General features: G+C 36.4%; 1 protein-coding gene across 1 annotated transcript in view; it reads left to right on the forward strand.

Moving 5' to 3' along the window:
• Positions 1-13,938, forward strand: part of fbn2 (fibrillin 2 (congenital contractural arachnodactyly)) — a 143,189-nt gene that overhangs the window by 44,500 nt on the left and 84,751 nt on the right. Inside the window, exons 6-11 of the mRNA XM_002931725.4 lie at positions 213-410; positions 5,480-5,605; positions 8,231-8,356; positions 10,281-10,433; positions 10,670-10,849; positions 11,731-11,868. Coding sequence (XP_002931771.2) covers positions 213-410; positions 5,480-5,605; positions 8,231-8,356; positions 10,281-10,433; positions 10,670-10,849; positions 11,731-11,868 — 921 coding nt within the window. The remainder of the gene's footprint in view (positions 1-212; positions 411-5,479; positions 5,606-8,230; positions 8,357-10,280; positions 10,434-10,669; positions 10,850-11,730; positions 11,869-13,938) is intronic.

Raw genomic sequence — 13,938 nt, forward strand, 5'->3', positions numbered from 1 at the left:
CACACAAAATTTAAAAAATTACATGGATTGTAAATTATGTTAGATAACCTCTAATTTTAAGTTGACTACACCTGGAGGTTACATATATACTCAAACAGTAAACATTTTTTGTTCCTTTGCCATTTCTTGTATCCCTTGTATGCATATCAGTGTGCACAGTTTTATTAACCTGTTCTGTCCTTAACAGAATTTTACTCTCTGGTCTCTTTCAGACTACAGAACAGGGCCCTGTTTTACACAAGTTAGCAATCAGATGTGCCAGGGTCAAGTCACTGGTATAGTGTGCACGAAAACTCTTTGCTGTGCCACTATTGGACGTGCTTGGGGACACCCTTGTGAAATGTGCCCTGCTCAGCCACAGCCTTGCAGACGTGGTTTTATTCCAAACATACGGAGTGGAGCATGCCAAGGTAAGCAGCACTATCGTATTTTTATCGAAATGTTTGTTTCTCAACTATTAACACAAATTGGAGGGTTTGTCATTTTAATACACCTACTTGTAATGACAAATACCACTGCAAAATTCAACACTGTATTCAAGTGAAACCTTCCTAATATGTAGTGAATCAAGAGAAATGTGAAAAAACATCTGAAGCTGTTTTCCATTTGCCTACGAAGGGCAATGACTGCATCAAAACTGTACTAAGCGGGGCTTAAAGGGACAGTAACACCAAAAAATGAAAATGTCTAAAAGTAATTACTATATAATGTAATGCTGCCCTGTACTGGTACAACTGGTGTGTTTTCCTTAGAAAGACTACTATAGTTTATATAAATAAAGCTGCTGTGTAGCTACGGGGGCAGCCATTTACAGGAGAAAAGGCACAGGTTACTTAGCAGATAACAGATAAAACCCCATTATATTCTACAAAGCTTATCTGTTATCTGCTATGTAACCTGTGCCTTTTCTCCTTTTTCCCAGCTTCAGTGGCTGCCCTCGTGTTGACATAGCAGCTCCTCTATATAAACTATAGTAGCGTTTCTGTTGCAAACTTACCAGTTTTACCAGCACAGGGCAACTGTACATTATATTTTAATTACTTTAAAAGACTTTCATTTTTTGGTGTTACAGTTCCTTTAAGGCCTTAGTGGTCACAGGGGCAATGATCTAACTGGTGAAGCCCCCTTACCCTTTATAGATAACTCTTTCCACTCCATCGCATCTGCACTGCTGTCAGTGTTCCCTAATAGCTTCTGCATATATATTGCATCAGTTCTGCTCCATTCTGCCTCTTTCTTTAATTATATGGCCAGATTCTGTGCTTTGTCCTACCCTAACATATGTCAGCAAATGGGTACCCAGAGAGGGTGGTCACATGTATGTAACCCAATCATGAATCAGAGTGAGAGGGCTCATTGTTATTGGCATAATAGAAGAGCCAATCACTGCTACACACAATTGACATCTCTCTATGGCTTTAATTGGCTATCATATGGAGGGGCAGGACTTACTAACAGAATAGGACCCAATAGTGACAGATAAAAAGAAATCAAGGGCTGATGCATTACACGTGACAGTGCCGTATATTTGAATCTGGTGAGGAAAATCTACTACAGGGTGAACAGGAATAGATAATCTTGACAAGGTGGGGGGAGCAGAAAGTGAAAGATCTCTGCGACAGAGATGCACACACTAATTAGTGCAGGACTGACAGCAGCAAAGTAAGAGAGAACACTGTGGGCCCCAGCAATCAATGGGACCTGGACAAAAGCCCCAAGTTGCCCTGCTATTAAGAGTTAAATTCAGTAACCCTGTATTAACCCTGTAACTCAAAGCTCAATTATGATATCCTTAAACTCCTAATTTTACCTCCTTTCTATAAATCCTATAAACAGATTGATATTACAGCAGGAAAAACCTTCATATGCTGATAGAAAACCTTGCATCAGTTTGAAATCCTTTTATTTTAAAAATGCCTCACCTCCAAATTTCGGTCATGTAAGCTCTCTGTAGCACAGGTACAAGGCTAATCAACCAATGTTACACTTAGCACTTATAGAGCCAAAATACTACTAGCAAACACGTATTACTAATTGCATTAAATAAGAAATGAATTAACATTTTACAGTGAACCTGGATGGTTCTAGTTAACCATATTAAAGGACTTTTGCAGAACATACCACTAACATGAACTAATAACAGATTACTTGGTGGGTTGATGGAAATGCTTTCAGTAGAGATTGTCTTTTGAAAGACCCAAGTCATAATACCTCCCAGTCAGATAAAGAGATGTTTGCCACATGTTAAAAATACAGAGCTATGATTGTTATGTGCCAAAAAAGCCACTCATGTTGGAAATACTACTGATCTTTTAACTCATTGTAGATAAGTGTCTTAATATTCTACAATATTCTATAAATGCATTATTACTATCAAAGAATCATGTCATAGTCTGAATATTAGTATTTATGATGTCCCAAAATGAAATATTTCCTTGAATTTACTTATCAAAGACTGAAATTACAAATGTATTTGTATGAACTCGAGTTGTGAAAAAACTGTTGCACTGATATAAGAAGAAATATTTTGCCAAGAAAATCAATTTTGGTCATTATTCAAAACACAAGTGCAAGGGTGTTATTTATCAGTGTTGGTATTTTTTTTTCTGTGACAAGTTTTTTGAGCTTGTGGACCTAATAAATATAATGAGAAAAATACAAATTCAAGGTATTCAAGGTTTTATTTAATACAAATTCAAGGTATTCAAGGTTTTATTTTATTTTTTTTAATAAAGTAACATTTGTGTTTTTAAACATTTCAATGTTATTCAGGGTACAAACAATATATGAATATTCCGAAAATATGAATTTTGATAAATAGCCCTCCCCTTATTTACTTAAATTATTTATTTGAGTTGTTGTTGGTGTTATGTCTCTAATAACCAATGTTTGACAAATGCATGTGCTGCTTCGGACATGACTTCTTTTGAATTGTGTATTAAAGACCTTTCCTTCAATGTGTATGTTTCTGTTATAACATTTCAATCATCAGAGTTCTATCACATCTGCAGCATTTTTCTGAGCCTACAGAAATTGTAATTTACTCTTTTGAATCGGTTTTGGGGAACTCTATGACATATATATGTTTAAGGGGTGCTATATATATGTAATTTTAAACACCTTTAAGAATATGACACAAACTGTACAGGCATTGGGAGTTATGTTCATTGCAATACATGCAAATATAATAAGAACTTTTATCCAAGTTAAACTACCTAAAATATCCCTGCTCCACATCCACTGGTCGTGTCTAATCATGTTTACAGTACCTTCTTTAAAACAGTTCTTTAGATCCTAAATTGGAAGCACGCCCTGAGCATTCCTAAGACTAGTGCATGCCCTACTGTTCCAGAATTAAAGGACAAAAAAGTGATTTCTGTGCATTTGACATATAGTACAGGTATGGGATCTGTTATGCAGAAAGCTCCATATTGCAGGAAGGCCTTCTCTATTTTAATGAAATAATTCAACATTTTTTAAATGATTTCCTTTTTCTCTGTAATAATAAAACAGTACCTTGACCCTAAGATATAATTCATCTTTATTGAAGACAAAACAATCTTGTGGGTTTATTTAATGCTTAAATGATTTCGTTTTTAGTAGACTTAAGGTTTTAGTTTTTAGTAGACGTAGGGGCAGTTTCATCAAAGTACGAGTTTGAATCCCAAAATGGGTAAAATTCGGATTAGACACGATAATTTCTGATGATCGCAAATATCATGAAATGATAATATTGTATTGGTGATACGAAAGTCATGAAATTTTCATATCCGAACGATCGTAAACAGCGGGAAAACCTTTCTGACTTTGATCCTTTTGTGCATGTTTTTGGAAGCCTCCCATAGGACTCAGTGGCACTCTGCAGCTCCAACCTGGCCCAAGGAAAGTCACGATACTGAATCTTGAATGAATCTGAAACTTTCGTACTTGGCTTTACAATATGATTTTGTCGAAGTACAAAAAAGTTGTGCAAAGTACGAAAAAGCCGCAGAAAATACGCACACTACGAAAAAATTTTTGGGATTTTGTACCTTTCGTACTTTGATAAATCAGCCCCGTAAGGTATTGAGATCCAAATTATGGAAAGACCTCTTATCTGGAAAACCTCTGGTCCCAAGCATTTTGGATAATAGATCCCATACCCAGTAGTGTATTCTAAACCAGTGCTGCCCTAGGCACCAGACCTGTTAGCACCCATCGGTGCATGTGCAATTACGTCACCAGATGTGATGTCACGGCACTACGCGTTTGCATGTGGCATCACATCCACTTGCGCATCACCAAAGGAATCCCCTACCCCCCCACCTCTATTGCCGAAGTTTATAGGAAATTATCCGGCAGCAGGGGAAATGGCTTTTTTTAGGGCCACGGCCCTAGGCACATATGGTAAACACATCCATATCTGTAATAAACTCACTGAAGGCCTGTTAATGTACAACATTTTTGCCCTTTCTTTAGTTATGCTTTACAAAAGCTCATATTTCACAGAATAGCGTCAGACCAGCACTAATTATTACCTAGAGCTATATAATATAAAATGAGGGTAAAAATGTAAAGTAACAATAGTTTCAAATAAAAAGAACCTACAGTTGATGATTATCTTTTCCTTTAATGAAATTGGAAGCTAAATAATTTACATGTACCAACTGATTTAGTGAAACATTCTTTATGTTCCCTTCATGGACTAGGCTCTGAAGTGTGTTTACTTTTAGATTACACTGGATATTTCAACAGAGATCAAAGGCATAGCACTGAAATAAAGTCAGAGGGAAGAGAGGTCAGATGTATTTTTGGAGAAATAAATATCCAGGAACATCTTTCAATACAAAAGCTGCAACTTCAAATTATATTTATTCGATGAATAAAGTTAAACTGTACACTTATGAATGTCCACCACCCTCAGTTGGCACTATTAATGTGTCTTGGGCAGTTTGCAAAATGCCCTTATCCCTCATCTTTTGCTATTTCTATAAGAAATGTACAGCGCTGCTTACATAATGACTGTTTTATATGTAACTATATACATTCATTGGCACAGTTTATTTTGTTTTTGGATTGCTTAACAATACACAGGCAGCATGCATCATAAAATTGATTTAGTAACAAACATTTGTTAAATATACTGCCAAAAATTACCCCTTCAGTCGTTAAAGTATTAATAATTTTGTGTGACTAATTACACTGTAAAAAATGTACAGAAAATATTATAAATTCTTATATAGATAATCTGGCAAGTGCTGCTCTAGAGAACAACCCAACTGTAATCAGTTTTCTTTTGCAGAATTACATTTCCTTTTATTTTTTTAATGATTTGAATTTATTTTGTCAGAGATTTATTTTCCCTTTTCTAGTATATAGTGGCTAAGTAGTTTACAGAGTTGTCCAGTTGAATTTAGGTACTTTGCAGTACATTTGTTTCTTTACAATACATTGGCATATCTTATTGTCTGATTTATCTGATTTTAATTATATTTGATAGATGTTGATGAATGTCAAGCAATTCCAGGGCTGTGCCAGGGGGGCAACTGCATAAACACTGATGGATCTTATGAGTGCAGATGCCCTGTGGGACACAAGCAAAGTGAGACAACACAGAAGTGTGAAGGTGCGTGTATTATCATTGGTGAAATAAACCATACAGTTCTTAACAGTTATTTTTCATAATTTGTAGTACTGGAAGAAAGGGGGCTGGCAGAGAAACACCTACAGGGACTCAGGCAGAACATACATACATAATATACCCCTGAACAATATAGGTCTTTATAAAATATATAGCATTAACAACACATGTGTACAACCCTGCTTCATCTAAATAAACCATTTTCATAAAAAATATATTTTAATTAGTATGTGCCATTGGGTAATCCTATATAAAAATTGCCATTTTAAGTACATACTAAGGGCCACCCCCTGGGATCATAGGATTCACAGTGCACACAAACAAACCAAAGGCACACATACATGTTAAGTCACATCAGCCACACTATACCTCTTCCTGTTACAGTAAGAGCTGCATTATTTTTCTCTGAGGGAGCACACATACCATCTCTAAATGGTGACTCAGGGTAAAAGATGTAAAAGGGCAATATTTACGTGTGTGTATATATATATATATATATATATATATATATATATTCCAGTTTGGTAAGATTCTTTAATAGGCCACTTAAAATAATACAAACTATCTGTTGGTTGAGTATTCATTCTGAGGGTATATGTTACCTTTTAACAAATAAGCAGATTCAAATACTCAAAATGTAGTAGATTGACAGTAGTCTTGTCTGGTATGTTGGTCAATAATAAAAGCAGAAGGTAAGGAAACTCTTTTCAAACACCAGCACATCTTTATTTTCAAATTCATTCAGCAGATTGTTTAACTTATGTAACCAACTGCTTTACAGATTGAGGCATGCCGGCATTCGGCATAGGAGACTTGTTTCTTCTGCCAAGAAAAGCTTGAGACTATTATATATTAATCTCTACTGCAGGGGTCTATTTATTCAATATACATAAAGTCCTTACCAGAACTTATTGCACATAATTGTGTTATCCCCCAGCTTTTAGTTTGACTACTTTATGTTATTATGACTCTGGGGAAGCTCATTATCTAATGCATTTTAGTGTCTTTATATTTATGGCAGATGTTCTGAAAAGAAAAAATCTTTAGGGCTCTGGTGGTTCAATAAATGTTTTTGCTAGAGCTGCCATTCACATTGTTTTATTCTTAAAGTATTCTAATTGCATATTTATGGTGATATTATTTTTTATATATGTCAGGTCTGTGTTTTGATAGTCCTTAAAGGAGAAGGAAAGTGCCAAAATATTAGGCACCCCCAAGTGACTTAAATCGCTTACCTTGTACCCCGGGCTGGTGCCCCTGTACGGAGAGAACAGCACCAGCCCGGGGTACCTGTAGGGCTTCCTTCTTCCTGATCGCGTGCGCGCGCAGGCGCACACTAGAGTGAAAAGCTGAACTTTGAACAGAGAAGTCGGCTTTTCACTCTACTGCGCATGCGCCTGTCCTGGACATTTGCCAGCAGCGCGAATAGGGAAGAAGGAATCGCTCGCTACAGATACCCCGGGCTAGTGCTGTTTTCTCCTAACAGGGGCACCAGTACAAGGTAAGCGATTTAAGTCACTTGGGGGTGCCTAACATTTTGGCACCCCCAAGTGACTTAGACTTTCCTTGTCCTTTAAAGTGCACGTATCACCCTCTAATTGGTTCCCCTACCAGAGGTCCAGGCTAACAGCACCCGCATTCTGGTTGGGGAAAACAATAGTTTTGTGTTCTTTTTTTTTTAAATACAGCCCCCGCTATTTCTAGGCGGCCATGTTGTTTGCTGCACATGAGCATAATACGTCTCCCTCCTCACTCATTATCCGCATGTATCCAATGTAGGAGTGGTGGATAGGTGTCCTTTGATAATGCTGAATAGATGATTACATTTCAGAAATGTAAATAGTGTGGTTCTTGATACAGAACTCAATATGTTTTAGTTCTGACACTTTATGAATTGGTCTGGTATTTATTTTTTATTAAGCCTGAAGCCGAGGGATTATACATATATAAGAATATACTGCCCAGTTATCTTTCTGTTTATTTCTCTTGTCTGTCTAGGGGAGTGGTTTTATAGCTTTTAAGCCCACAAATGTCATGCTTTGGTCAGTGCTCCCCTCAGATCAAGGGTATAAAATGAAGATTGATGATATGAGCACTAAATCTCATCCTTAAAGCCCTACAACTATTTTGTAAACCAATGCCTTACCTTCCATATGGCTCTTATTGTGTTCTTGTGCAATTACTAATAGCCAGAAGGGGTGTGGCCTAACAGTCCAGAGAGGTGTTGGAGATGTTATCTGTCACTACCTTGGTAATCCTAATAAGCTTCACAGTGAAACACCAAAGGGCTTATTTACATCCACAACTACAGAGAGTGAAGTACAATTTTAATTTTTCCACAATGCAGTGTTTTCCTAGAATTCCCAGGTCATTACAGACACAAAGGTGCCTAGGTTTTTTTTTTTTTTTAAATAAAAAGTTTAACTGCCATAGAAATGCATTTTCAGTACATTTGTTACTGCCTTAGCATCAAATGCATTATTTAGCAAACCATGTGTTATTGTGAGTAGAGCCATGACTCTCCATTCTATTGTTTAGACAATGTTATACCATATAATGCTAATACATACAAGAATGTCTTGCTTTTCTATCTCTCCTTTCTTTTGCCAGACATTGATGAGTGTACCACTATCCCTGGTGTTTGCAATGGAGGAGAATGTTCAAACACAATTGGTAGTTACTACTGCATCTGCCCACGGGGCTATGTCACATCTGGGGATGGCTCTCGCTGTATTGGTAAGAGTACTGCACTAAGGGTTCTCTGGTGTTTGATATATATATATATGCCGTAAATCTGTACTCAATGTATTATTACTTGTATTATAGATAAGACCTCATACACACAGGTGTTTTTGAATACACACATGTGTCAGCTCACATAAGTAATAAAATACACTAGTTTTGCCCTGTAGTAGTAACCTATAGCAACTATTAAGATGTTTGCTTTTAAACAGGTGACTATTAAATTCTACATGTTGATTGCTATGGGTTACTTCTCCTTGGCAAACTTAGTGCCTTTTATTGAATAAACTCTTTTAAGGTCCAAAGTTTTCAACAGGTCTAGCAAGTCATAGCAACCAATAGGTAGCATTTAATGGTCCCCTGTTTAAATTCACACATCCTATTGTTTGCTATGTGTTACTGTGAAAATGTTGTGCCTTTTATTATAGATGGGTCATTTTTAGTCCCTGTGTTCTGTCTTAAGCTACAATCGCCCTTTATGTGGTTTCTGACTTGCTGGAATATTTGGGCCAAGAACATTCAACGCAAATAACAATTTTTGAAATGTTAGTAACCATAGTATAAGGTTAAAGAACATAAATTACAATAATATTCATTTAAAACTACTGCAGCTTTTTACTCTCTTAGAGGTTGTTATGTGCTAGGCTTTTGTGTTGGATATTGTTATAAACTTCCAAATAAAGTACAAAAAAATGATACTTAGAATTTTTTGTCTTTGTTCCATCATGCTTGCGAAGGTCCACTTCTGTAAGTATATTTACAAATCAAAGCTTTTATAATACCATTAAATAATACAGATAAAGTTTCCTTTTTTTATCAATATTCGAATTCAGTCTGAGGGTTTCTGGGATTGTAGTTTACAGCAGCTGAAACACTTTAGTTTAAGACATCTGTGCTGTAAGCTACTATTGCCCACTAAAGAGAAAGTCGATTTCTCACTGCATAACCTGAGAATCAAAGTAAACAAGTTTTGGATCTTCACAAATAGCAGACAGTGTAATACATGAATTATCTAGCAGAACTAAAATTAAACAGTTTATTTTACTTATATTCTGTGTCCTCAGATAAACCATACATCACTATGCGCTTTGCTGCACCACATCTCAGGTCGCATGAGGTTATTTATGTCTTGAAAATCCATGTTGCCTTTATTTATGTATAACAAGGATAAATAGAAAGAGAGAGTGTGTGAGAACAATGTCCAGCACTCAAATATAGGGACAACAATTTACAACTTGTGCAGTTGAATCTAGTGTGGGGTATTGAGGTAACTTTCATGTTGTATAAAAAATAGCAGGAAAAGTCATAGGAACCATTTATGAGCATAAAACAAAGTTCTACCCTACTTCTGAAGCTTTATAGGCTTAAAGTCAACCCCAAAAATATTTTTTTGCCTAATAAATAAAAGAAAACATAATTATAAGGAAATTCACAATATACAACCATTACAAATTTGTTATGGTGTTTAACTTTGTATATATACAGTAATTGCTATTAAAAGCAGTGTGTCCTTTTCTATTCTCTCCCCGGTGGCTCTGACTCTTGAAACAATGAAACACAAGGCAGGAGATTGACAGACCTGTCTTGCTGGAGGAAACTGGCTTTTGCAACACTGTTAAAGAAGTCATAACCAGGAGTTATGCTTTCAACACCAATTCCAATCACAAATAACTTTTAAAGCACTAACAGTTTTGAATAAAGTAATATTGGAAAGTTAGAAGTATGTTTTCTTTTATTAGGCAAAAAATATATTTTTGGGGTTGACATCTTTTAATTTGGGGAGTTGTATTTCTCAGTACTAAAGGATGTTGGAGATTTTTTTTTTTTTTTTTTTACAACAATCTGTTTAATTTTTATCTGAAGTTGTATTCCCCAACTTCTCATTAGGCATTAATGCAAATATTTATTTTGTTGACAGACCAGAGGTCCGGTGTGTGCTTCTCCAGTCTTGTCAATGGCCATTGTGCCCAAGAGCAGGCTGGCAGGTTTACAAAGATGCAGTGCTGCTGTGAATCTGGCCGTTGCTGGGCATTAGGGTCAATTCCTGAAATGTGTCCTATCAGGGGTACAGGTGAGTGAGTAAATCTCCTCTATTTTCTTCATATTTCAATACTAATGTTTCTAATGTCATTTTCACTGTTCTATATATAATTTATGTTCTCCTTATGTGTTTTTGTAACATGGCAATCTAAACCTTAAAGGAGAAGGAAAATCATTAAACTGTCTTCTCAGACATACAATTTAAAGTTAATATAGTTCTAATATTTACAAAAAAATTTTTGAACCTTTTATGCTTACATAATCTAGATGAATATCGTAGGCTGTGCATTGAAGGAGTTCCATTTGGGGGCCCTGGGGGATTTGTTCCTAATGGATTTGGACCAGGAGGTACAGGATTTATCCCAGGACCTGGTGGTAATGGATTTCATCCTGGTATTGGAGGAACTGGAATAGATGGACAAGGCCCAGTGATCAATGGAGGGGTTGGTACGTTACTATTTTCCTTTTCCGCCCAACTGCTATCTAATGATTGCATTTTTAAAAACTGTATTTGAAATAATGGAGATATTGTCCCAGTGTCAGTACATCTCAGTGCCACTATATCTCAGTGTCAGTATATCCAGTTACTATGCACCTAGAATATACTGTACTTTTTACAGTACATTTTTTGATGACCTGCTATCTAACAGAACAATGGGATAGGAAATATGAAAAGCAACGACTGCTAATGTATTCTGACAAATATCAGATTTTAGAATTTTGTTTTGTTTATTTTTACAGAAATATATATAGATAACATTATCCAGGGTATTCTCTGGATTATTTTCCTCAGTGAGGAGACATATATTTTTAAACCATTCATCAGAGCAGTGGGAATGTAGGCTTTCTTTGGTGACCCCAATCTGCTTCTAGATAGTTAGCTGTAATGAGCAGGGCAGCTATTGCACAGCACTTGGACTAGTTGTATAATTGTGATGTTGCAGTGGTATCTTCTGAGAGGAATTCATACTATAAAGAGCTCTCAGGGTTACGTGCCATCTGTGGCACTTGGTATATATACTGCTTCTTAGGCTAATGTCACACGGGGCTGATTCATGGCCTGCGGATAAACACAGGCCAAGAATCAACCCCTATGCTGGCATCAGCCTTTCCCTGAGCCATTATATTAGATTGGGTGTCTCTGTGTGCCTGTACCTGGGCTTACACAATAGCTCTGGGTGCTGGCACAGGGAAAGTCTTATGCCAGCTTGTAGGCTAATTCTCAAATTAGCCCTGTGTGGCAATACCCTTAGACTTTGTAGTTCCAAGAACTTTCCTGCACAGGATATTACATACTTATAACATTAACTTGATGCTTTGTTTTCCAGCAACGCTAAATCAGACAATAGACATCTGCAAGCAATACCCCAATCTTTGTCTAAACGGACGATGTATTCCAAACCTTAACAGTTACAGGTGTGAGTGCAACATGGGATACAAACAGGACACACAAACTGAATGCATTGGTGCGTATACACACTCCAGTCTATATCTGAACATGCATTTAAAAACCAGTAACATTATAAAGTGAAAATATATTTAAAGTTTGGTAATCCACAGTGAATCTAGTTCTTAGCTATCCTATTGTATGTAAGAGGTTTTCAGTCTGTAGTCCTATACAGAGCCATGAATAGCATTTGATCCCTGTTTATATTTCTGTGTAAGTTAACCGATTGTATAACTGTATTTTAGCAGCTTAAAAATGAAGAACTGACTAGTTGGTCAGTTCCTGTTTAAAAGCATAACCATATCTCAGTGTATGGTGCCACTGCAAATTAGAAAATGGAGAGAAGGCACAGTTCCTGTTTACTTCATGCTTTTCTGATTGTCCAGGCTTTGTGCCTAAACAATGAGAAGAGCATGGCCCTAAAGGGCTGATCAGTGAGATACCAGTGAGTATTGGCCTCTGTATAATAATTATCTCCTATAATGCTATGCAAACATGAGTGATCCTGTTGCTAACTGACTGATGCTTTATTGGCTCTGTATGCTAACAATTTCATCCACTGAACACTTGTATGGGAGGATGACTGAATAATACAGGTTTGTTTTCATGCATTTAATGCAATAAAACACTGCGAAAATAACTTCCAACCTCAGCCTAACTTAGCTTTTAGGAGGGACCAGGTCCTTAGCTTGTCTCATGATGCATCCAACTTGCAGCACTTTTTGTACAATTCAGCCAAATCCTTTGTTTCACAACCCCTAAAAAAGGAATGCGGCTTTAATGCGCCGGACAGCTGATTGCAAATTTATTTCAGTATGATACAATTTTGGAGCTTATTTACCCTAAATTTTTTGTAAAGGATGTGGTAATCATTTGAATCCAAAATGTGTTTGGTGCATTCATAGTTTTTATGTATGTTTTTACTCAGCCGTGCATGAGACTCCTCTGAGTTAAAAAGCAGTTCTGTGTTTGTATTTATGTTTTATACATATGTACCTGGGTAATTCCATTAGCCTATACAGTCAGAGTTTCCTATCCTACTGAGTGCAGTCATTACACCTGCCTTCAAAGGAATTCAGTGGGACTCATTTACTAGCTAGGGTCTAAATTTCACTAATGCAGGTGCCTACAGCATCCAATCAGACCTTTGCTATTGATTTGTTACTTTTTAATATTTTATTACAGAAATAAATTTCTGATTGTCAACTATGTTTGTAAATTGGGTAAGTGTCTGTGCAGTTGTTTACTACTGCAAGCACATCTACTGATGCTGCAAAACCCTGGAGTTACCTTAACCTCAAATGTAGCAGTAGTTCCAGGTTTGCGACAGTGGGTTGTGTACATAGGTGCTGTATAGGTTAATAGCATTTTAACACTGCATGCTGGAAATTATGTACTCTTATTCTCAAAATGTTTCATGCACATTTTTTCATCAAAATATATATTTTTCATACAATATATGCCATTGGATGATCCCATATTTAAACTTTTAAATTAAAGTGAACATTTACTTGCTTGACAATCTGCGCTTATAATAAACAACATGACATTTTCCCGTGTTCCAAGCTTTTGCTTGGAAGTTAAATGGCTTTTCAGCAGTTGTGGCTTGTGTAATTAGCAGTAGGATGATGTGACTGGGGCTGCCACTGATTCAGCCGTCCTAGTTATTCTGACAATGCGGAGTAGACAAAAGGCTTTAATAAACTTATAGTTGTACTACGGTTTCTACAATACCAATAGTGAAGTCTCCTATTTCTCTGAATACAGTCTGCCTAGGCTAAAAGAGCAGCCAATGGTTACATTCTTCTAATGATATTTAAAACTGTATGGTGTTCCTTGAGCTATTTTTTCTATTTATGTAAATGTAACCTTTGCATGAAAAACAGCAAGCTAGGCAGCTGTATGATTTTTAGTCTGTTCAAGAAGAAAAGTTTTTTGGCTTCATCTTTCTTATTTATGCAAGTCTGAAATGCTCATTGCCAAAATCAAATTTGGCCACAGCAGAAAAGCCTCTTGGTATAACTTTATCAGCTGTAAGCAGCATTGGTCCATAAAACCTCTGGGCAAGGTTTTAGATTTCTCTAATAAA

The sequence above is a fragment of the Xenopus tropicalis genome, chromosome 1 (genome assembly GCF_000004195.4).
Source record: "Xenopus tropicalis strain Nigerian chromosome 1, UCB_Xtro_10.0, whole genome shotgun sequence".
Lineage (NCBI taxonomy): Eukaryota > Metazoa > Chordata > Amphibia > Anura > Pipidae > Xenopus > Xenopus tropicalis.